We start from the raw sequence: 25,640 nt of genomic DNA on the forward strand, positions 1-25,640 counted from the left end.
CTTTGGACCTGCTCAATGCTGGCATGCAGTCCCTAGAAGGTTGTCCCTGAGGCAATGTGACCCTTGGGCTGGAAAAAGTTTCCATTCCAATGCTAAACTGAGTGGAAGCTGAGGCAGAGATATTTCCCAACCTAGAGATTTATTCTATTGATTGATTTGCCTAAATTTTTACACTCCTGCAAAGCAGGACTATCTAATGCCATCAGGGATTGCATCACCCCCCCGAACTTTGGCATGGCTCTGTCCATGCTGTCTCTTCAGATTAAGCTCCCAGAACCTCCCCCTTTTTAGAATTTTATGTAAAAGAATGGAATTCTGGGCTGCAGTTTGATATGGCCGTGAAAAGAGATGAATTAATTTTTTGCTAAGTCAAATGTTTTAACAAAACTTTGTAGATTCTTACCATTGTGTATCCTCATTGAAATCTTCAGTCCTTTGGTAGAGCCTCTGAATCTCCCTACAAGCACAGTGAATAGGAAATTGCCCTCTTGAAGAGTATTCCTAACAGTGCAATTCTATACATTTCTACTAAAAAGTACTCCCAGGAAATTGGGTAAAGGATTGCAACCTCAGTCTTCTGACTCAGCCAGGAGATTTTGTCCCACAGCTGAGACATTTGTAGTTTCAGGTGGGGGTGCAGAGGTAGACTGTAATCTGATGGGTACCGTTGGCATAATTTGCTCACTGGTCTTTCCCTAAGCCAGTGGTGAGGAACCTTTTCCAGCCTGAAAGCTGCATTCTCTCCTGAGCAATCCTCTGGGGGCCCCACATGCCGGCGACGGGCAGCACCAGAGGAAGAAATGGGTGTGACCAGAGGCAAAGTGGGTGGAAGTACACATGTAACTCTTTATGCAGTAGGCTACATCCCAGCCACAGGTCAGATGTTTCTACCCTCTCCATATGTAAAAGAACATTAAGAATAGCTCGACAGAGAGGACTGGCATACATTTAGCCTGCATTTCTGAGGTTCCCCTCCATTCAAACTTCTAGCACACCAATTTTTGTATTTAGTTGAATTGGGATTTTTTAAAATAGCTTTTTAAAAGGGGGCTTTTCTTTTTGTCGAGTGGCTCCAGTAGATTCATAGCCTTTGGGGAAAAGCAGAAGATCAACCCTTTCTAGGAAAACTATAACTTAACTGATTCTGTATATCTGTATTCACGAACTTTATGCAGGTTTGGTTTAGTTTTGACAGGATGCAGACAAACACCTTACCAATTTTTATTTTGCAAACATGTTAACATTGCAAGGATGTTACTTTCTCTGCATGTTAGTAACCGGGATCATATTCTATGGACTGCTGCAGTTCTATTGTACAAATATTGTACAATATTGTACAAATATAAATTGTTTTCTTAACAGGTTTATATAATAACCTTTGCACCATGAAGTAATTAAAGTGCTTCATATTTACATTTCAGGGATCGTCCAATCAAATTTGCTGAGAGGTCAAGGCCTGGCGTTCAAATATCTTGTTCATCTTTCAGCTCTGGTATGTATATATATTTCAGGAATAGAAACCACGTAGGAAATGGTTTTCTGCAAAAAAAAATTGTTGGTGCTTGTTTTTGAAACCGCTAACTAGCTAATTTTTTCAGGAAAATTCAGACTTCAGGAAGATTCTAACCAGAGCCAGTATTAATTGATAAAAATATCTAGGAAATGATTGGGATCTAGGACATTGGTTGCTCTTGGAAAATATAATTGATGGAACTTTCAGCTTCAGGCACAAGCATTAACTTTTCACAACACTATGTCATTAAATCTATATTGAGTTCTAGTACAGGTTGATTTTGCTAGCAGCTTTACTTTGTAGGCAGTTTGTCTTACTAGGATTTCCACCCTTGAGTATTTCTCTTGAAACCTGAAATAAAGTGAATTACTGTTACACATTCCTTGCTGTTTAGGTTCTTTATAAAAAGTACTTCAGCAAAGCACTTGAGGTTCTTAATGCCATTTTAGTGGACCTTTAGCATGATCTTGTATTGTGCCAAATTGAGGGGGCGGTGCAGGGTCTAGTCTGACATTCCATGGTGCAGTAATTCTATGGTAATGTTTTGGATAATTGTGTGCATTTTATCTGTTTAGTTTGCCAAATATAGATGTCAGTGTTCTTTGAATAATAAAACAGAATTTCAGAATTCACAGCTCCCGAAGGAAAAATGCATCACATGGTTCACATTTTGCTCTCTTGAAATGTTACTTTTCAAATCTGGCAATACCATTTGAACAACAATCATGATTTGCTGAATGAAAAATGTAAGGTTTCTTGATTTTTTTCTTCTTGTCTTTATCTCCTGCCCAACTCCTGCTTTTTAGGTGGTATGTTTGTTGTAACAGGGAGCACTGACCATGTGATAAGAATATATTACTTGGGTTCTGAGACTCCAGAGAAAACTGCTGTGTTAGAATCTCATACGGTAAGAATGAAGCAGGAAATCACACTTGCATTTTTTTAAAAAAAAACCCTGCTCAGAAGTTTAGGTTGTGCATTTTAACACAGGCTTACCCTGATAAAAGTTCTTGTCTGGAAAACATCTTTGTTATCTTCTGTGGAAGAGGCTGCTTCACGGCACATTCAAGAAAAATTGCTTCTCTTTTGAAACAAAGAAGGGAGCTTTTGCAGCCTAGGGAGCATGGTGCTTTCCATGAAGTTTTGTGCATGCAAAGACTGCTGTTTTGAGACTAATCCATGGTTGGGTAACAAAACTTTCATGCTAATTGACCAGGACCTTCTGCAATAAGCAGAAATGGTGTTAAGATTAATACAGTGCACTTATAATGGTGGAATTAGTTTTGGCAAAAATATTGCAGTGTGTAGTTTCTTTTTCTGTCAAATATATTTTGCTGTAAAGGAAAGTGATATGTGTCTGTTTGGTTTTTGACAGAAGCAGCAAGGCCATGGGATGCCATGACCAAAGTACATGGTGCTCTGAGCCAATGTCATGGTTATGTGGAGTGGTGGGTGATCAAAGCACCAGTGTTTTGGGATAGCAAATAGGAAGGTGCCCCTCCATAGAGTGCCAATACTTACTGGTATTAATTTGTGCGTGCATGGTATCCAAATGAAACATGGTGGCTGAAAGTGGTATGCCAGTGACCTCAGGGAGCAATAGGTACACAAGATACATTATGATCTTCAGGAACCGATGGGCATAGGGCTGGCCTTCTTCTTGTTCAGTTAACACTGGCCTGTGACTTCATAGAATTCAGTACATGCTGCTGGCCATACACTGGGGCAAAAGACAGGTGAGTCAGATAAAGGGCTGATGCATGTTTTGTTAACACTTGCTGCTAAGATGTTTTGGACACTCTAGAAACATGTGGATGGAGGAGAGCAGGGTTGTACATAAGCTAACTAGAGAAAAGTATTGATGAAAACAATTATTTTCTATTTTTTAAGGACAAAGTAGTTGCTGTTCAGTTCTGCAACAGTGGAGGCAGGTAAGCATTTCTTTTGTTCTTCTCCCATGATGTTATTGCTGTATTTGATTTTCCATAATATTTTTTTAATTTCTTACGCTACTTGTGAAATATAAACAGTCATTTACAAACGTCTTGTAAACTGTTTTACTACAGTCAAGCAGTATATACATTTTCTAAATTAAAATAAGGGATTTATCTTAAACTGATCAATGGCAACTTTCTATCTGTTTGGACTTCTGATTCAAAGCAGAACTGAAAACGGCAGTCTAAACTGCGCTTCCAATTTTGGCTTGGATTGAACAGCGTACTATGGTTTGCTGCAACTAGGAAATAGTTAACTGGGGCATGTAATGGGTTGAAGAAGCAAAGCTGAAAAATGGCATGAGTAGCCAAACTGTGGTTAGGCTGTGACATCTCAGCTGGGACAAAGTGTTCTGAATTGCATTGTGAAGTGTGGTGGATAGCTGTTCAGTATTATACTTTTTTAAACCTTTATATCCCACTTATATTCACTAAGTGACTTTAATTAAAGGAAATTAATGAAAATATTACCTGTTAATTAGCCACTATATAAAAACATCTGATAAGCAACTAGAAGCCAGTTCAGTTGAGTTTTGTTCCGATGCTTACTAAATGTTTAATATCTGGTTGGTGAGCTTGTGAACTGACCACATGGTATAAAGCATTGCATTTTGAAGAGTTAGGAGAGTTCTAGGGTTGGCTTGTTCAGCCATGAAAGCTGTTTCTAGATGCTGCTGTCATTTAGAACGTGCATGTGAAGCTACCCGGAATCAAAGGCACATGCATACCTTGCCCCCTTGTGCTGCATTTTGTGTTAAGTGTGTTTGTGGGTACCAGTGCAGGGTCAATCACAAGATAGTGGCCCTTAAAAAAAATAAAGTGGAAATATTATTATGCAGGAGTTCAGGGTGCCAGTAGACCAAATTCTGAACTGGGTAGGGGAAAGGCAGGTTGGAGAGCAAAGCAGAGGGGCTTCAGAGCCCTATACATGTAACTTTTTTCCTTTTCCCTTTTACTCGAAAATACAGACTAAGATTTGTCAGTGGAAGCAGAGATGGAACAGCCAGAATCTGGCAATATCAGCAGCAAGAATGGAAGAGTATAGTGTTGGAGATGGCGACTAAGATGACTGGGTAAAAGGCAGAAAAATGTTTATAATTTAACCTCAATAGACAAAGAAATTCAAATGTTCAAAACACAGTAATATTTATTTCTGTGGTTGAAATCCAGAAATGTTCGTTTTCTTCACCTGTTTCAGCATCTCTCCCTTCTAGCCATTTTCCTGTTGTGGCTTTTGTGTAACTCAGGGTTTCTGGGGAAACCAAACCATCTTGTTACCTATGGAAAGTTTTGTCATGGTATTCATAGTAGTCTGGTTGCTTCCCATCATCATGTTACGTGTGGCGCATGGGTCTTGCTGTTAAAAATTTGTAAAGCTACAGTACATCTTACTGGGCACGTGCATTTCTCTAGAGGGGAGCACTGGCCTACTTTCTGAACTAACTGTACCTGGTTGAGACACAGTGAGTTGCACTAGAAGGGAGCTCTTTTTTGCATTAGAATCTGACAGAGTTTCCGCAGAAAGGAACCTTGTAGTCTGTGTTGAGCATTAAACCAAACAGGATAATTATCAGGAATATAAAAGGCAGATTTTTTCAGAGAGCATTTGGTTATTTTATAAGCTACTTACGCTACATTTCTTGTTTCCTCTAAAGATTCAGCAAAATTTGAATGTGTAATGCTCACAGAACTTGCATTTTCTACATGTATTCTCTGGCGGCTGAAAAATGTTAGGTTTAAATAAATAAATTCCTTTATACTACTGTTTGCATGTACAGTTAAACCTCGGTTATTGAACGTAATCCATTCCGGAAGTCCATTTGGCTTCCGAAATGTTTGACAACTGAGGCGCAGCTTTAGATTGGCTGCAACAGCTTCTTGCACTCAAGCAGAAGCCATGTCGGACTTTTGGCTTCTGAAAAACGCTAGAAAACCGAAGCATTTACTTCTGGGTTTTCGGCCTTCGGGAGCCAAAACGTTCCAAAATGGAGGCATTTGGGAGCCGTGGTTTGACTGTATTGTTTTGATCTGGCCAGCTTTTTACTGACAATGGTTTAGTGATGATAATCGGTTTCCGACATCTGGAAATTAAGGCCAAGTATGATGTATAACTGGAAGGGTTTGTTTGTTTAAAGAAAGGGGTGGGAAACAGGATGTAGCACGTGGGTCGAATCTTCAGCTCCTCACTCCCACCTGGCAGGCCACTTCGACAGGTGGGCGGGACTAGTAACCTTTTTGGAACCTGTAGTTTCTTCCTCTGGGGCAGCTGCACAAAACGTGGATGGGGAGGGGTAAGTTCCTAGGATCACAGCCCAAATGTATCCCATGGCTGCTTTTAACATCTTCAAAAAACAATCTGATTAAAGATTTCCCAGTGTCACATTTAGTTTGGCTCTAAGTTGGTACTTAAAAGTTTCATTTGACTAGATTCTTCTTTAACGTCTACATTTTCTCAGAAATAGCCAAGTGTCTGGGGAAGACAAGGTGTCCAAGTTGAAGGTGACTATGGTAGCTTGGGATCGTTATGATACTACTGTTATTACAGCAGTCAACAATTTCCTTTTGAAAGTGTGGAACTCTACTACTGGGCAGCTTCTTCACAACCTAACTGTAAGTTAGACCTTCAGTCGATTAGCTTTTTAAGAGGATCTGCATTTAGTGCTCTCTCTGTTGTGTGCCACTGAACTGGGGTCTGGCACTAAGCTTTGGCATCTTTAAGAATTAAGATTCTGATCATGCTTGTGGAGAACAGCTGAGAAACTTGCAAACAGCATCAGATGAGTCCAGGAGTGGTGCGGACCAAGGACTGGTGATCTTTTATCAGAAACACATCAAAACAAATATACAGAAAACAAAATAATTGATCAAATTAGTATCGTTTTCCTAATGGGAGGAGAAAGCTGTTATCATTTTTCCTGCATTCTAACCAATTGATGGTTGGCTGGTTGGTTGGTTAATCAATCAAATAAGATTTTCCTGTTGTTTACTATCCATCTGCCTTCTAACTGATCAATTAACTAATGAAATTATAAATATATTTATATTTTTTACCAAAACTTCAATGAAGGAACCCTTCTGAGGCACTTCTGAGAAAATGTTAGCGTGTTTACAATTGAATGAATAAAAGATACCACTTATTGTTCAGGAGGGGATTACTTGTGTTTCATAATACAATTAGAATTTTCATAATATAAGTGGGACTAAAACCCGCCCCCCCCAGTATTAAAGTTTCATATATATATATATATATATATATATATATTAGAATATCAGATCCTTCCAGATACCTGTTGTGTTCAAAAAATTCCCACAGGGTTGGAAAATGCTGTGACAGGCATGTATATTACTCTGTCTGATCCCAGGAAGAGCAGGGATAGGTGAATTCTTGCTTGGCCAAAAAAGCAAGCTGCTCTTGTGTTCAAGTATTCTCAGTAAGATTCTCCATTGTTAAGCTGAACAATAGAGCAGCCTGATTTGTTCCTGTGTGACTATTCCCAATAACAAAATCCTGACCTGTGGGAGTAGGGTGAACTGGGAGCAGTGGGCAGGCAAGTGGGACAATTGTCTTCTAGGTTGTGTAGAGCAGGAACGTCCAACTCCTAAGAGACTGCGATCTACTCACAGGAAAAAAAAGTGGCAGTGATCTACCCCTTTTTGGGGGAGGGGTTCAGGTCAAAGTTGTTGACTTTTTTTAGGGAGGACAGTTCCGTTTTTTTGTGGGGGGGTTCTGGCACAAGTAAAGGGGAAAGAGGATTAGTTGCTCACCAAAAGATCGCTATGAAAACAATCTGCCTCATAGTGAAAACTCCGTCTTCCTTTCCCGCGAAAATGGAGAGTGGGGTGAGGGGGCAGATGCTCTTAGGCAAAAGCAAAGGAAAAGGAGCCCATGATCGACCGTGATCGACCTGAAGCTCCGGGGATTGATCAGTGGATCCCGATCGACCTGTTGGACATCCCTGGTGTAGAGCTCTCACTTGTACTCAGGAGGCTGATGTGCCCCTCAGTCCCCAGCAGCAAATATCTGTGGAGCCTGTCCCCACTTCAAATTGGAACTGCTCCAATATGAGCAGAGTTGCTTGCATTTCCAGCTACCCACTTTTTAAAACAATTGCCTTGTCTTTAAACAGGAGGTCAGTGTGGATATGCCTCCATTCTCTCTCAATTCCAAAATATTAAAAAGTCCCTGAATATGGGCTTCTACCTGACATTGTAGTTTTCTGTGTTAAAACCCTTCTGACATGCTAGTTTTGTGTCTATTAGGGGTGTTCATTTTTCCATTTATATACCAGTTTTCATAAAAATTGCAAAGTGGTTTACAAAGCACAATATAAAACACACAATTGCAAACAACTAATAAAAGATCAATACTATCATAAAAAAACCCAAACCAGGGATTAGTTCAGCAACAGCATAGTGGTGGACACATAGGATTCTTTAAACTTCACAAGGATCTGATGGTCTGGGTGACACACCTTTTTGTAATGAAAGAATGCTCTGTCATCGAAGCCTTCAGTCTGAGGTGGTAGACCACAGAAACATGCAGACCACCTTCATAAGATTGAGGCACTGGTCACCTGTGTGTATGTGACGAGCAAGGGAGGGGGGAATGTAACATGAAGCTTATATGGGACAGTAACTACTTCTTAAAATATTACTTTCTTTGCATTTGTTGCAGGGCCATGATGATGAAGTGTTTGTTTTGGAAGCTCACCCATTTGACCAAAGGATCATGCTTTCTGCAGGCCATGATGGGAATATTTTCATTTGGGACCTCGAGAAAGGAGCAAAAATGCGCAATTACTTTAACATGGTACTGTATGATGGGCAGAATGAGTGGTCAGATCTTAGAATCATAGACTTGTAGAGTTGGAAGGGACCCTAGGGTCATCTAGTCCAACCCCCTGCAGTACAGAAAACCTTTTGCCTAACATGGGGCTTGAGCTCATGACCCTATGATTAAGAGTCACAGATCTGAGAATTACTGTGTGTTTATCTGCGTTGGTGCAGGATCTTTATAAAGCACCTCATACCAAAGCAGAGAGAACCCACCCTTGCTGTCCTTGGTGAAAATACATCTTGCTGAAAATAGAAGTAAAGTTTCTATAAGCTTAATGGTAAAGGTAAAGGACCCCTGACAGTTAAGTCCAGTCGCAAACGACACTGGGGTTGCGGCTCTCATCTCGCTTTACAAGCCAAGGGAGCCGGCGTTTGTCCACAGACTGTTTTTCCAGGTCATGTGGCCAGCATGACTTAGCCGCTTCTGGTGCAACGGAACACCGAAACCAGAGCAGCTCACGGAAACGCTGTTTACTTTCCCGCCGGAGCGGTACCTATTTGTCTACTTGCACTTTTTGGCGTGCTTTCGAACTGCTAGGTTGGCAGGAGCTGGGACCGAGGAACGGGAGCTCACCCCGTCCCAGGGATTCAAACCGCTGACCTTCTGATCGGCAAGCTCAAGAGGCTGAGTGGTTTATACCACAGTGCCACCCACGTCCCTTAAGCTTACAATATAACAAAACCACGCAGGGTGGGAATGGGGTGGGGGAGAACTCTGTTGTGATCAACAGGTCTAATTTGTAATCAGTGGGAAATGTTTTGCCAGGTGCTGGCAAAAACCAAGTGCTTTGTGGGAGGGATGTTGTTAAGAGTTCAGAGCAAAGGGGTGTTTTTTAACCTAAGTTTAGCCCAGTCCTTCCCTTTCCCTGCCCTTTACTTTCAGATCCTAGTTCTTTTTCTTTCCCGTTGATACAAATTTGCTCCTGATTACATTGACTCCTGTGCTTGCTCACCTGTTCCTTTTAGTCAGTGGACCCTCCCCTCCCCCTCAGTTCTGGTCTGTTTCTTTGAGTTAAGTGGTCTGTTTGTCTCAAGTGATTTTATTCATCCATTGTCAGTCTTACATTCTTCGGGTCCCTTTGTGTGTGCTTTTGCATGTACTTATTGTGTGTCAAGTGATTCTTATTTATTTCCAGCCAAGCCATAGTATGCCTTTAGTTGTTGTCATAGTAATTGCTAGCATCATCTTCATTATTTCTTTTTTACCCTCCCTCAAACTTTGAATGCTATTCTTGTAGGAACTGTTGCAGCTAACCTCTTGAGATTTGACAAGAGGTGCTCTGCTTACAAATTTCATCAATTTTCTGCCAAAAATTGTGAATGAAATCTGCAGGCAATGTAATTGAATGGAAGATGACAAAGCCCTTTTTTTACTCCAAAGTGAACTTGAACCTGGGCAGAACTGGGCAGTGTCTGGAACGCTTTGAGCTGAGAATGGTTGTTTTTTTGAAGTGCTGAATCAGGGTCAGAACCAAATCTTGTTGTCGGTACACACCCCTAAAAGAAAGGAAAATTCAGCTTATAAATTTGTCCAGAAAAGTTAAGCAGATCCAAATGGGTGTTGTGTGTGTTTTACAGATTGAGGGCCAAGGCCATGGTGCAGTGTTTGACTGTAAATTTTCCCCTGATGGTCAGCACTTTGCCTGTACAGATTCCCATGGGCACCTACTATTGTTTGGATTCGGATGCAATAAGAGTTATGAAAAGGTGAGTTGGTGGACTCTTAATGTCCTTCTGTGTTTAGCAGTATTTGACATCATCCAGCCAGAATGAATCACTTTTAAAGTCCTGTGAATTGCAAGGAAAATGTAAGAATGTGCTTAAATCTCTCTTAAAGTTAATGGGATGTTAAAAGTGCCTAGCTTTGCAAATGGATTGTGTGTGCTGTTCTTCTATGGGAGACATTCAGACTGGAACTAATTACTCTAGAGTAATCCTACTCTGTGGGGTTTATTGTATAGCTGCTGGTTTGAGGACTGATTAACTGATAATGTCTGGAGGAACTGAGTCCTTGATTTATAAACTGCTAATAATGGTGTGAAAAGGATACAGATGTTTTTAAAGGCTAAGAAAATGAGAAGTGTGTGTGCACATGCTCATGCTTTGTCTTAAGCAGCAGCTTCTTTGCACTCACAATAAAGAAGAATTTCTGAAGAAAAAATATAATTAAAAAACCAGCTAGTGACTCCTAGTATGTTTACAAGCACAGTTCAGAGTGTTGGTACTGACCTTTGAAGCCGCAAACGGCTTTGGCCATGTATACCTGAAGGAGCGTCTCCACCCCCATCGTTCAATCGCCAATGGTCTTCTGGTGGTTCCCTCACAGCGAGAAGTGAAGTACCAGGTAGAGGGCCATCTCAGCAGTGGCACCCACATTGTGGAACACCCTCCCATTAGATGTCATGGAGATAAAGAACTACACAACGTTTAGAAGACATCTAAAAGCAACCCCTGTATCAGAAAGTTTTTAATGTGTGACATTTTATTATTTTCTTAAATTTTGCTGGAAGTCGCCCAGAGTGGCTGAGGAAACCCAGCTAGATGGGTGGGGTATAAATAATAAGATTATTAATAATAATATTACTCAAAATGATTAAGAAAGCAAGTTTTGGCCAAGGGCGTTCCTCCTGGGCAGTGTATTTCACAGGTTAGGGGCACTATTTAAAAAAACTGCTCTGCCCACTAGGTAGTTTAACCTACCCATTTATGGCGGAAATTTTGAGCAGGACTGCCCTAAAAATATTTAAGGATGTGAAAGTGTGTTAGCGAGATGTGCACTCCATAAAGGTTCTGAGTCAAAACCAGAACCTTGAGTTGGATTTGGAAGAAAACTGGAAAATTACACAGTTTGCAGTGAATTGGTTATAAAAAGAAGTTTGTTAAACTCCTTCTCCTGAAGTTGACCACTTAGGACCTCATATCTGTGGTTTCTGAAGGATACCACCCTCATGTTTCATTAAAGCTTTTCTTTGTTGTCCTAAGGGTGAGAACTGTGCTTGCTTTTTAAAAAAAATAAATGAAAACCACATAGAAAAGACACTTAATTCTAAGCTTTTGTGGTGCATAGAAATAGTTCACATGCAGGTTTGCTCCTCTAAAGTAGTCTGAATAGTCCGATGGGACCAAGGTGAGAATTACCATTTGACAGATAATTTCTAGCCAGAAAGACAGTTAACAGAGTATGCGTTGTATGAGAAGAATTAAGAAATGTTTGTGTATTTGTACTGATTTCTAAGTTTGTGTCCGATGTAGATCCCGGACCAGATGTTCTTCCACACAGATTACCGCCCTCTGATCCGTGATGCGAATAACTATGTCCTAGATGAACAAACTCAACAGGCGCCACATCTCATGCCTCCCCCGTTCTTAGTTGATGTGGATGGAAATCCTCACCCCACAAAATACCAGCGACTGGTGCCAGGGCGGGAAAATTGTAACGATGAGCAACTCATTCCTCAGCTGGGATATGTGGCAAACGGTACACCATATTTAAATCACAGAATCTGAAATGAAGAGGTGTTTCTTGCCTATTATGAAGTTTCTTAGAATGTAGTATGCCTATTAAGAAGTTTCTGTTTTTGGGTATGGCAGTCTTCATCCTGCTGGCCTTCAGATGGTTTGGATTATCAATATATGCTGGCTGGAACAGATGGGAATTGCAATCCAAAACATCTTGATGGCATCAGGTTGGGGTAAGGCTGGGATATGGGTTAACTCAAGAAAGAAGGGTCCCTCTCTGTCTTGCATTGGGGAAAACCATACATTAAAAATAATCTATTAAAATATTAGTAATAACATAGGTCTCCTGATGAGGCAGACCAGCAGTCTTTCCTCTGAATTTAATGTCAAAGGTGTTTTGTTTTTTTGTTTACTCATAAGTAAAGATGCAGTCTTAAACCCACTTATGTACAAGCCAGCCCCTTTAAATTCAGTAAGATTTACTTCCTTGTAGACATGGTTGGGCTTGCCACTGTAAATCTTTCTGAATGCAATTTTGGGCTTACTTTAAGTGAAGACTTTTTGGTGAGTAACACCTTATTTCATCAGATATTATTTAAATAAGTTTTTTTTCTTCTGATTTTATGGTTTACTTTACCAGATTTTGTCTCTAATGCATTCTTTTTGTGACCTTATTGTTCATCATTTAGAAACCATGTTAAGCAACAAAAAAATTTGTCAAAATAAAGTTGTAGCTGTAGCTATTTTTTGAAACCTTCCAAACAATACAGATGAGGGGAATGCATTTAGACAAGCTAGCATAAAAGCTGGATGGAGTTTCTAAATTGGAAAAGTAATTAAGTATTACTCCATGGTTGGGCTGCAATCCTAAGTAAGCAGGTGAACATACAAAAGGCTGGGAGGGGTGGAGTTTTTGGATTTCATGATCTGGCAGCCTCTGCTTGATGAGAGAGAAGATTTGTGAGCCATCCAATAGAAGAAGGGAATCTATTGCAATCCCTATTTGCCTGTGTTTGAGGGTAATATCAGAAAACGATGTAGAATTATGTGTGTCTCTCAATAAAGAAGTTAGTAAGCATTCCGGGTCTGTATTGAAATGAATTTTTAGCCAGTATTTGAAAGTCATAATTCAGCCCCTGGATTCTAGGAGATGCTGGCCTAACTTTGAACATATAGCCAGATAGGAGACACATTTTGGAGCCCCTAGAATTTGTCGGAAGAAGAATGCCTCTACACCCTCGACTTGGTTGTTAAAGTCAGTTATCCATAAGGAAATCCCATAAAGGAGTTCCAATACAGTTTTTGCTCTATATGCCTAACCGCTGCAGGCACATTCTGTTTACCATCAAGAAAATAGAATTGTTCAGTTTGTGCTGCAGAGCACAAATGGTCACCCATTTTAGATTGTAAAAGGTGATCCCTAAGTATTTAAAGCTTTTAACTTGTTCGATTTCTTGATTACCAATACACAATTTAGATGGATGCCAACTCTTTGGCAATAATCAATCAATAGGTGATTTCCTTGACAGTAATGAAAGTACACTTTTAGAACTTTTAGAACTCTGGTGCAGGAGAGGTTAAAAAAAAGAGAGGGAGTAAAGGACCCCTGGATGGTTAAGTCCAGTCAAAGGCATCTGTGGGGTGCGGCGCTCATCTTTCTTCAGGCCGAGGGAGCTGGTGTTTGTTCACAGACAGCTTTCCGGGTAATGTGGCCAGCATGACTAAATTGCTTCTGGTGCAACGGAACACCGTGATGGAAACCAGAGCACATGGAAATGCTGTTTACCTTCCTGCCGCAGTGGTACCGATTTATCTACTTACACTGGCATACTTTCAAACTGCTAGGTTGGCAGGAGCTGGGACAAGCAATGGGTGCTCACCCCGTCGTGAGGATTTGAACTGCCGACTTTCTGATCGGCAAGCCCAAGAGGCTCAGTGGTTTAGACCACAGCGCCACCTGCAGGAGAGGAGGACAGTGTCATTGCATATAAATGTACAGTGGTACCTCGGGTTACGAGCTTAATTTGTTCTGGAAAGTCCATTCTTAACCTGAAGCGTTCTTAACCCGAGGCGCACATTCCCTACATAGGCCTCCTGTGGCCCCGGAAGCGGATTGCGTTCGTATCCCGGGGCAAAGTTCGCAACCCGGGACACCTACTTCTGGGTTTGTGGAGTTTGTAACCTGATGTGTTCGTAAGCAGGACTGTTTGTACCACTGTACCACTGTATAGGAACTGCCTTAGATCCCACTGCATAGGAACTGCCTTAGATCCTAACCTAGGAGGGTTGCCATTCACAATGAGTAGATGTTGTTTCATATCATTCAAAAATAGATTAAATAAATGTGGGGCAAGAATACATATAAATTTCCCCTTTCGAATTTCATATACTTATCCGCTAGAAAGGCAAGTGAGAGACAGTGATCAATAGTTGATTTCTATTTTGTAAATCTGATTTACAAATGTTAAGGACCAATAATTCTATTCCTTTTAATCCAATCCAACAGATAGCGCTCTAAATGTTTAGAGACCAATAGGGTGATAATTACACGGCTGTTCTGGATCACCTTTTTTATAAATTGGGATGATTACAGAAGTTAACCACGATTATGGTATAATTCCATATTCATCTTTAAGAGTTAAAAGGTTAGCAAGTGGTGATGTCCACCGATGTGCATACTTTTTTCAAAACCTCAGCAGAAATCCCATCAGAGCCAGGGGCCTTGCGGGGTTTTAGCTCTGCAATAAGTTCCATAATTTTGTCTGCGCTTACTGGGGGCAAGTTTGGTATAGTAAAGAGGACAGGCTCATCAGCATTTGGAAGAAAGCAGGGTGAGATTTTGAGTATTTTAAAATAGTAGTCCACCCAGGTTTGGGAGGGAATGGTAGGTACAATTAAAAAATAGTATTCTGGTAGCCAGAGGTTATTTGCCAGAAGGTTTTATGATCATTCACTTTTACTGCATTTATTAAGTGTGTCCATTTATTCTGATGGTATATTTTCTTCTTCTTAGCAATAAGTTCATTATATAACTTCCTACGAGTAAAATAGGTTTTTTTGGTTTTATCGTCACCCTTTTTGCAAAGGTCTCTGAACGATATTCTGAGCAATCTTTTCTCTGTATAGCATTCCTGGTCAAACCAAGGGGAGGGATTAGAGAGGGTAACAGATGCAGGCTTAGCTATTGTACCACAGTTGTCTATTACTTGGGAGTAAGCTGTTATTACTACCTTAATAGAATGTGAGTTACTAAGGGTTGTTCTCAAGTGAAACATTTTGTCTTGAGTCCAGGAATTTGGTCCCTTCGAATTGTGGGGACGATCTAATCCTTTTCAAAATACTATCAGAGGCCTGATCAGAGTTACCAGGCTTCAAGATCTTATTTACTGGGTCGCATGTAGACAGAAGTAAGGAGCGTGGTCACTTTCCATACGGACTCCAATAGAAATGAAGTTAACACCAGAGTGTAGATTTAGAGAACTGATCCAATACAGATACAATTAGAATTATTTGTGATAAATCTGTATTGCATTACCCCATCCATGGTGACCCACAACATCTAACTACCAGCTATTGAAAAGGAATAAAAATTAAATAAATCTGGGAAAGTGTGTGTAGATGTGTGTTTTAGAAAAGTAATTTTGAAAAATATTCTGGTCTTGTTTATCTGATAGATATGCTTGCAAAGATTAGCAGTGGGGAAGAAAGGTGTTATGCACACTCCTTGTATTTGGGAGTAAGCCAATGCAGTGGAGCTTCTGTGAATGAATGTGCAGAGATGTTCAGGATTCAGCTGAGTGTTTCCCAACGAAAAGGCTCTCATGAGACAGGATCCTGATCCGTTTACATGCATCTACACTCGGGGGCGTCCTCTACTATGAAACTAATGAAGCTTAAGCTTCAGGGCCCCTAGTCTTAGAGGGGCCCTAATACTGACTTTAGCCCATATTGCTTAAAATAGACCCCATTTGAGTCACACAACTCAAATTGATTAATTTTTTGTTATATATATTTCAACAATCCTGAAGTTTGAGAGTCAGTAGTTCAGATGTTATAAAGGTGGAGTGTTAAGGTAGCTTGGAAACTAAAAGGCAAAGGAAATTTTTATTCACACCAGTGACTTGTACATGTGAGATAATTCAGTACAGCAATTTAAATCAATATTTGAGATGTAGTAGTTAATTTTTTTTTAATTGATCAGTTGTGGAAAAACCCTATTGAGGAAGTGGTTTGTTGCTGGTTGTGCAGGGCCCCCACAACATTTCAAGCCTCAGGACCCCAAAATTTAGCTCCACCACTGGCTACACTCCTGTTCCTGTGATTCAGATTAGAACAGCCTGTAGGTGCTTCCTTATACAGGGCTCAAGTGAACTCACACGGGACTGCAGTCCAATCCCTCCCCCCAAGAAGTCAAAATAATATTTTCCTCTCCCCACAACTCTTATTGGGTGATCTGATGAAGGTCTTTTCCCCTTTCTCGTTCACCCCTCTCTTGACTGGTCAGAGAATAGCTGTCACTGTCATCATACCTGCCCAGTCAGGCAGTCAGGCCTGGAAGACTGCAAGGCCTAGTGCTCCATGAAAGACTCACCTCTGCTCAAGCTGGTGGGAAGCAGTGAAAAGGAGAAAGAGAGGTGGCAGTGGCGGCAGGATCTGCTGCTTGGTGCAAGTAAAGAGGGCAGGAAACTCATCATGGACTAGCAGCTGATGGCCCATGGACTGGCAGTAGTCCAGGGACTACCACTTTGAGTAGCACTGTCCTAGGACAAGTGTGACAATAATACCTTTAGGAACAAATTCCAGAGTGGGAGCTGTGTTAGTCTGTTTCAGAATAAAATAAAGAAAAATGAAAAACAGTGTCTAGTGGCACCTTAAAGACCTACAGACTTATTGTATCATATTTGTGGGTCAGATACCATTGCATCAGGTGCATTACGTTTTAACCTTTATAGATAGGTTTAATCACCTGCAAAAACGTTTTAGCATAGTGAGGCCAGAAAATCACACAATACAAGGGAGACTTGGAAAAATCAACAAATACACAATACAAATGAGATCTGGTCAAAGGTGTAAAAGATTGAATCCATAGGTGTGATCTGCTTCCAGTTGGTGCTGATCCAGGCTGGAGCTGGAGTCATGGTTTCTAACTATGGAATGGAATGGTGGCATATAAATAAGATGATGACAGTGATGATATGTTAACCCAGTACAGGTTCAGAGAAGACTTATAATCACTGTCAGTTGCTCTGCTAGGTCATTGTTTGCAGCAGGATCACCTTCCTCCCCGCAAGTAGTCCCTTCCACGTAGACTTGCAGCAATAGAACTGTCTGTGAGCCAAGTAGGTGCTCCTCTGGCCCCTTGGACTTCCTGTCAGGTCTGTTGCTGCATTTGATCTTGAGACCTGGTGGTGGGTGGGAATCAGGAACTGAAAGAAGGGTTTGATGGATTATGGGGGGACGAGTGAGTTGTCCCTGAGATGGGGTTCTTCGGGTTGTTTTCAAACTACTGTGAGATTCTTCCAGTCCAGATGGAGTAAGGTTTATCTGCAGTATCACAAGCCTTGACCTCCAAAGAGACCTCCAGGCTCTGCGTTGGATAGGATCCTAAACCTGCAGGCAAGATGAATATTGTGCATACATAAACACCTAGCCAGACGACAGTTACTTTTTTTAATGAGCAAGCGGTTCCTACGTTTAATTCTTACTTTAAATGGAGAATGCAGTCTTCTGAGTTGCACGGGGCTCTTCTTTCACCTGTGTGTCAAGGAAAAATAGTTCAGTTCAGTACTAGCATGCGGGCTCACTAGCACAAGGTTCTTGATGGGCACATGGTAACCTGCTTCGCGGTCTCCCATAGCACACCTTTGGCATTCACTCTAATAAAGTATTGTTGTACATCTCGGAATGCTCACTTGATGTTCTTTTTCTTGCAAAGGTGATGGTGAAGTTGTGGAGCAGGTGATTGGGCAGCAAACTAATGACCAAGAAGAGAGCATCCTTGATGGAATGATCAGGGAGCTACAACGAGAGCAAGATCAGAGAAGACTTAATGGAAGTGAAGCTACTCCAAATCTTCTGCAAATCAGATTGCAGCCTGCTAATAGTAAGAGTCATCTCCTGTTATTCTTCTAGACAAGTGTAGAAGGATTCAGTGTTCATTGGTCTTCTTTTGATACAACAAACACGGTGGGGGAAGTTGATTAGTCTTCTGGTTTGTTTTGGTAGCTTTGAGAAGTCCAAGTTTGGATATAGCTTCCCCCCCAAATGTTGGGCTCAGACGGAGTGGTCAGATTGAAGGTGTTCGGCAGATGCACCACAACGCTCCTAGAAGTCAGATGGCCACGGAGAGGGATCTCATGGCATGGAGTAGGAGAGTGGTGGTGAACGAGCTGCATCCTGGGGTTAGCAGGTAAAAACAATGTTTAGAATTATTTCAGGTTTTGTCTTTATGCATGTGTGTGCCATGATCTTCCTGGAATCGTTTTAAGGAACTCACCCATGTTACAGATCAGCAGAGTATGTTTGTTTCTTTGTTTCTTTGTTTGCTGTCACAACCAACTCCCTTCTTTAGCTTTTCTAAACCTAAGCCAAAGTAGGAGGTTTAACTGACGGAGATACCCGTAGGTCATCATCTTGGAAACCCTTAGCCAGTCATGGCAGGGGAGAGAAACAGCCAATCAGGATGGCAGATAGAGCCTGGCTACAAAGGTAGCTAGGTGTGCTTAGGGGTCTGTCTGGCAGGATAAGCCTGTTTAATTTCCTCAGGTGGAGGAAATAGACTGAGAAAGAGGATAGAGATACTTTAGGAAGAGGGAAAGCAAATAGTAATTGTAGGAGGAGATACTTTTAATAGTTCTGTTGTAGAGAATTATAAGTGAAGTTTAAACCTAAAACGGCATTTCAGAGAGAAAATAAATACTGTGCCTTTAATAGTGAAACCTTCAAGCGTTATCCTTTTTGAATGTATGTTAATAGAAACAGTTTTTGTCTCCATTGTGCCTCAGCTTTGATTTCTGCCTAGCTTGGGGAATAGGTTTTCACTGCACTCCCCAGCATCAAGAGGCCTTGCTGCAGGTTTATATTATACACTACCACATGCAGAGAATATCTGAATTCTTGGTTGTTTTAGAAAGGGAGTGACCAAGCTTTAATTATTCCATCTTCACTGAGGGAGTATGTCACAACAGCCCAGGTAACAAATGCATAGGTCAAGGCTGGTTCTTCACCAGTTCATACTTGAAATTGACAGACATAGGCAGCAGAGAGATGTGGTTTGGTGGGTTAAGCAACAAGGCCCCAAGTATAGTGTTTACATAGCTGTGTTGCTTTTCTCTAGTGTTCCCTTGCTTTTGCTGGACTTGGAACATGAATACACCAGTTGCAGCACCACAGAAACACAGCACTCTATATACCTTGGTTCCAGTGTCCTTGTAGAATTGCAAGGGGCATTGTTTCATAAATTACCCCTTCCCAGAGACGCTGCTGTAAGGATCCCTCTAATCTGGAGATGAAGAACCTCTAGCCCACAGGCCTGATTAGACCTAGTACAAGTCCCAGTTTGGCCCACAAAGCCATTTTCCAAGACCACACCCATTTGCCCCACACCTGACGTCATTTGTGATGTAGCTGCCAGTGAACAATTTGGAGCCTTAAAGTGCACTCCTGCTTATTCTTTCACAAGGGAGACTTGCTGTTGCTGCAGATCAGCTGTTTGAGAGTAACAGCAAACTGGTTGGAATCAGCCAAAAGCCAGGCTTGAACAGTGTCTTATCAGCTGATCAGTGGTGACTTTGGATTGGGTTTTTCCTTGCAGCACAGCTTGAACTCAGTTTGTGCTACAAAGGAAAAAATTGACTGCTTGGTGTCATGCTGATGGCAGGTGATTGATGGGTGGGCAGTCCTCCTCACCTGTCAAAGTGGCCTTCCCTGGGTGGGGGAGCTCAGGATCCAGCTCACTAGTTGGGAAGGGTTCCCCACCACTGCTCTAATCAAATACCATTTGATTTGCTCAAAAAGTCCCTAAAAGCATAATATTTTTCTCTTGTCCCATTAAATTTGCAGTTTTGAGAAATGGTAGCTTTGCGCATGGAATCTTATACATGTGAACTCAGGAATAAATTCTGCTGTGCTCAGTGTGGCCTGCCACAGGAAATTGCACAGGATTACATTTTTAGCCACCCTGCACTGACGTCTGTTCTTTAAGTGCAAAATAAAGACCACACTTATCCACCAACTATCCTGGCTGAGCAAGCTCCAGTTTGCGCATCAAATTTTTTCATCCAGAACAGTTTCCCCATTCAATTAAGTGGTGGCTGTTGTGTCTTCCTTTTGTGCATGCAGATCTAATCTCTCTGTTGAAATGAACACATAGCAGGAGTGCATATAGAATTCTAGATTGAAGTACACTAGCTTCAATAGATGGGGAAAATTCTAAATCCCCCCCCCCCAGCAAAAAAAAAAAAAAAGCTTGGAAGCCAGGGTGATGAAAATCTAAGAACATGTTTAAAGGTTCAAAGATTAACCCAAACTTACCATCTTCTTAAGAGTTCAAGAGGAATGCCGAGCTGCAAAAGGCGATTTAGAAATTCATCTGTATACTCTTGAAAAGAAGAGAAAGCCTTCCCATACTTTACAAAGGGTGAGAAATTTTGCTTGTTTTCAGAAATCCTGTGTATTCTATGCTAAGAGCTAGCTAGCCAAGTACAGATATAGGATCTTAATGCTTTGGTGGGCAGTGCTATTGGGAGGAAGGGCTGAAATACCACAGGCATCCAGGATTTTTTAGGGAGTATCGAAGCTTGTGCAAAAGAGCAAAGTTCCAAATAAATTGCAGGGGAATGAGGCTGGTGGTGCATAATATGATGAATAAGCTTAGCGTAGCTTTAAACTTGACTTCTGAGTAGAGAGCCAGGGAACTGGAGGGTATCTCATTTGGGCCTCCTCATCTTAGGAAGAATGATGCAAGTGGGTTCATGTCCTCAGACTACACAGATAAATGGATAAACTCCATGTATATTCATATACATTAATAAGTTGGGAGTAAGAGTAAGGGATTGGGGACGTGGGTGGCACTGTGGTCTAAACCACTGAGCCTAGGTCTTCCTGATCAGAAGGTTGGCAGTTTGAATCCCTGCGACGGGGTGAGGTCCCGTTGCTCAGTCCCAGCTCCTGCCAACCTAGTAGTTCGAAAGCACATCAAAGCGCTTCCGGCGGGAAGGTAAACAGCGTTTCCGTGTGCTGCTCTGGTTTTGCCAGAAGTGGCTTAGTCATGCTGGCCACATGATCTGCAGACAAATGTCGGCTCCCTTGGCCAGAAAAGCGAGATGAGCACCGCAACCCCAGAGTCGTTCACGACTGGACTTAACTGTCAGGGGTCCTTTACCTTTTTAAGAGTAAGGGATTAGGTAGGGAGAGCAAGGAGGCTCCAGTTATAGTGGTTGCAGGTAGTGGGAGGTATGGTGTAGGGCATGAGACAGGGCAGATTCAGAGGGTGTTGAATGCTTAATTGTTGATTGCTGCATGCTGGCTCTTCCTCCTCCAACTGGGGAACCAGTGTCCTGTCAGCCAGCCCTCAAGCCTGAAGATACTGCTGTTAAACATCAGACCAGTTTTAAATATAATCTCATTCACCCACAGTTTGGGCCAGCAGGGGCAGAGTTGTGCTCCCCGCCCCCCAATCTTTGCCTGTCTAAGTGTTCAGGGCAGCATCAGAACAGATTTCCCCCCCATGTACAGTGGTATTTTGGTTCTCGAATTTAATCTGTTCCAGGAGTCCATTTGACTCCCGAAACGGTTTGAAAACTAAGGCGAGTTTCCTGCACTCAATCGGAAGCTGCTTTGGATGTTCATTTTCCAAAAAATGTTCGCAAACCAGAACACTCGCTTCCCGGTTTGCGGCGTTCAGGAGCCGATTTGTTCGGGACCCAAGCTGTTTGACTACCAAGGTGCCACTGTATAGTTTATAAGAATTCAGCCTCTCTCCCCCAAGTTTCTTGTTTCCCACCCCACCCCCGCCTAAGTACAGATCTAAAGTGTTTGTAACTTGTGTTGAACACATGAGGCAGGTTAAGGATTCTGATGGTGTCCTGTTCACTGTGCTACTCATGGCCTCACTGCCAATAAATATCCCATCACCTCTGGCCTCTGATGGGAGTTGGAGTCTGACATTTGGAGGGCCACAGGTTCCCTACTTCTGCTTTTAGCTCAGTTGTTTAATTTGCATTGGTTGTGGGTTTATTATAGCTTATACTGCAGTATGCTCCTGAAACACTTGGGGGTTTGGGTACAGTGAGGAAAAGAACTTTATCTACACAATTAATATTTAAGGCTGGAATAATGAAACAGACCCTTTTACTGGCTAAAATGGATGTTTCAAATACTTCAACCAAGGTTTTGAATAAAAATGCTCACCTGTTAGAGAGCCATAGTTCAGCATTACAGGCATGAGCCAGCCCTACATTATTGCATAGATTTGGTCGATCTTGATGTTCGATGCTGCAAACTTTCCTCTGTAATCTCAAATTCTGTGTTCTGTTCTTCCCTGGTACTGTGAAAGTGTGATTATCAACCCGGCAGTGGGCGATCTTTGCGAAGAAACCAACGCAAGCGTCAGCATGCTTACCAAACACGCTCCACCTTTGATCATCATTCACAAGGTGTACGAAGAAGCTCACATACTCAGGAAGACTCTGAAAGCTCTTCTGAGGTCAGGTGTCTGGTTATTATATTAAATCGTGTTAGTGGGGGAAAGCATTAAAATAAAAAGTGGACTTTAAACCATTACCAAATATGATAAGAATGTTGGAGTTAGAGTTTTGTCACAATTAGCAGAAGTAAGACTGGAAATGAGTTCAAGACAAATTCAGTTGGACAATTAGGAGCTGGCAGTGATCTGTGAACAGGTTGGTTTGCCAGTACGAAACCCCCTACCAGCTATTTAGATCACCCTCAAATTGTTATGGTTGGGAGTTTGTGTAGCGTAGTGGCTAAGATGCTATGAAACAGGAACCCCCAATTCAAATCTTGCCTTTATCATGAACTTACTGGGTGGCTTTATGCAAAGCATGCTTGTCTGAGAATATGGGTGATAGTATGACCTCATAGGGTTGCTGTAAGAATTACAGCTCTTCTCTTGCATTATCTAATTGTAATCCTTATAACACATCTATAAGATGCTTACAGATGCTAAGTATAATTATTAATTCAGCTATCTCCCCTTATTGCTATTTGAGTCCAATCTGCAGGTCTGCAAACATTCTGGAGGGAGAAATGCTGGCTGTTTGCCCTTAGCAGGACTGCTGTTATGAGTCTGGCACTCTGCTAGTTCTGGAGTGCTGTAATGGCAGCTTTGATGTTCAAGGAAGATGTTTTCCCTTGCAGTTTTCTGTTCACCCGCTGTATCTAATGTCAAGAGCAGTTACTAAAGCTTTGCTTAACGCTCAGCTTTGGATTTTACAGTTTGTGACAAAAGACGGACACAGGTGTTTTCTTTGCACTCCTTTCAGTCAGTTTGAGAAGATAAAAAGCTGCTGTATACTAGCTCAGTGTTGCCTACACTGACTGGCAACAGCAGCTCTCCAGGCTTTCAGGCAGGAGTCTCTCTCAGCCCTACCTGAAGATGTTGGGACTTTCTGCATTCAAAACAGATGCTTTACCACTGAGCTGCAGCCCTTCCCCGTTTAGTTATTGACAGTGTCTTTTAGACCTACATGTAACAGGTGTGCAATATGAGAGGGAACTCATCTTTCTGCTAGCAAATTTGTGACTGTAGCAAAGTGATAGAGCAAATGGACAAAGCTTTCTCTTTTCTTCCCCTCTCAGGAAGATGACACAGGTGGCACAAGTGATGCGTCTGTGGACGACAATGTCACTGCATGGCAAAGTGAAAGCAGCTCTAGGTAATTTCTCTTACTCTGTTTTAAAGGGGAATATTTCACAATGAATGTGCTGCTTGATACAAGGCCACCTAATGTGGGGAGGGCACGATGTGCACAGCTCTACATAGGAACATTTTGCTGCTCAACAACAAGAATTTTGTACAAGTAACAGAAATTAGTGCAGATTTTTATCTGCTAAACTGATAGCAAATAAACTTGTGAGTGCTAACTTCTTCCTTCCAGTTTACCTGCTTCCCCTTGTTGTTAGTCTCATCCTCTGCAGAGTCTGAACAAGATAATCACAGCAGATCAACAGCCAAGCTGTAAAAAATATAAAGGAAAAAAGTAAATAACTTATAAATTCATATAACATATTTGATGGCCCCCAGAATTAAACACACGTGTGTCTAGAGTGACACGTCTCTATAGTTAAAGCCTCGATTGCACATTTTAAACCATGTTTTTAATTACAATGGTTTCTCCCCACCCCCCACCTTGGCTCAAATGAGTCAAGTATGCTTTGTCATATTGTATGAATGTAAAGTGTGGTTTATGTGTTTCATGCAAACTAAGCAGTAAGCCAGAAATAAACCAGTAATAAACCTTGGCTTATTTTTGGCTTACAACTTGTAAAGCATAGCCCAGGTTCAAATAGGACAAGACACAGTATGCTTGCTTGAACCAAGGGGGAGAAGTTACTCAGGTACTTATGTAGGGCCGGGTGATATCTGGTTTTCAACATCATGATATATCACCAGCTAAACATTGTGATTTAGTGATATATCACAGTGTCTGAAACATGGAACTATGCAGGGTGGGTGAAGGCTCAGTCTTTGGAGATAGCTGCTGGTGGGGGGAGTGAAGATTGGGCATGCGGCTGGGCAAAAGAGCATGGAAATTGGGTGGGTGGGGAGTGTAAAGATTGGATGTGTGGTAAGTCACACACACACACACACACACACGGGAACAAGGGAGGAAAGAGGTGTGAACGACATAGGGCAATATGTTTGGTTTTTTTCTTTTGCGACATCTGGGAGGGAAGTCAGTGACTCAGCATTGGCAGTGGCTTCATGAAACCGAGCTTTCTGCCAATTGCTACCAGGCAAACACATGTTATGTCTGTGCATGCGCTTGTGTGTGTGTGTGTGTGTGCGGACACACACACACACACACAGTGATTTGCCATGTATTGTCAATTATTTTTAAATGGTCATTGCATTGTGGTCTGGAAACTGGTATTGGACAATATTATCAATATATCTCCTAGCCCTATGCAAAGCAGAGACAAAGGCACAGAGCAGACTCACATAAACAAATCCCAAAATCCCTTGCAGAATCCCAAAATTTTACACTCCCCCCCTCCCACAGGGTAGGTGGGCTTACCTGGCTAGATGCCACCCATCTTGCTACAGCTGGCGGTGGGGCAAGGGTTGGTAAAGGGCTTTTTGGTCCAGGCTCATATTTGTTTTCTTAACAGCTTCACTGCTCTTGGTCTTTGTTAGGTAAGTGTTCCTTACCTAACTTTGGGGCTGGGACGCGACCTGCTGGGCATCCTGCGGATGTTGGGGCCTGGCTCTGGCCATTTGTGGAGTCATCAGAGAGCTCCTGCGGCTGGAGGCTGATTGCGGAGCCTCCGTAGATCCCTCAGATGTTGGGGCCTGGCTCATGGAGCCCCCGTAGGCCCTGCGGATGTCCGGGCTTGGCTCCAGGCAGCGGCGAGGCTTCAGAGAGCTCAGAACACTCACTTCTGGGTTAAAAACGTTCGTAACCCTAAAAAACATAACTCAAACCACTGAGCCTCTTGGGCTTGCCGATCAGAAGGTCGGCGGTTTGAATCCCCACGATGGGGTGAGCTCCTGTTGTTCGGTCCCAGCTCCTGCCAACCTAGCAGTTCGAAAGTACGCCTAAAAGTGCAAGTAGATAAATAGGTACTGCTCCAGTGGGAAGGTAAACAGTGTTTCT

General features: G+C 42.0%; 1 protein-coding gene and 1 long non-coding RNA gene across 2 annotated transcripts in view; one reads left to right on the forward strand and one right to left on the reverse strand.

Annotated features, from left to right (window-relative positions):
* Nucleotides 1-25,640, forward strand: part of BRWD3 (bromodomain and WD repeat domain containing 3) — a 78,002-nt gene that overhangs the window by 22,978 nt on the left and 29,384 nt on the right. The window contains exons 10-22 of the mRNA XM_083595785.1: nt 1,422-1,492; nt 2,320-2,420; nt 3,404-3,444; nt 4,476-4,580; nt 5,964-6,117; nt 8,183-8,317; nt 9,922-10,050; nt 11,596-11,821; nt 17,738-17,905; nt 18,028-18,211; nt 20,347-20,440; nt 22,358-22,507; nt 23,623-23,699. Coding sequence (XP_083451911.1) covers nt 1,422-1,492; nt 2,320-2,420; nt 3,404-3,444; nt 4,476-4,580; nt 5,964-6,117; nt 8,183-8,317; nt 9,922-10,050; nt 11,596-11,821; nt 17,738-17,905; nt 18,028-18,211; nt 20,347-20,440; nt 22,358-22,507; nt 23,623-23,699 — 1,635 coding nt within the window. The remainder of the gene's footprint in view (nt 1-1,421; nt 1,493-2,319; nt 2,421-3,403; nt 3,445-4,475; nt 4,581-5,963; nt 6,118-8,182; nt 8,318-9,921; nt 10,051-11,595; nt 11,822-17,737; nt 17,906-18,027; nt 18,212-20,346; nt 20,441-22,357; nt 22,508-23,622; nt 23,700-25,640) is intronic.
* Nucleotides 18,522-24,099, reverse strand: LOC310754386. The gene is made up of 3 exons (XR_014543788.1): nt 23,927-24,099; nt 22,213-22,385; nt 18,522-20,153 (listed from the first exon to the last, which is right to left on the reverse strand). It is a non-coding gene; the product is annotated as an uncharacterized lncRNA (long non-coding RNA).

This window comes from Podarcis filfolensis (genome assembly GCF_964270895.1).
Source record: "Podarcis filfolensis genome assembly, chromosome: Z".
Classification (NCBI taxonomy): Eukaryota; Metazoa; Chordata; class Lepidosauria; order Squamata; family Lacertidae; genus Podarcis; species Podarcis filfolensis.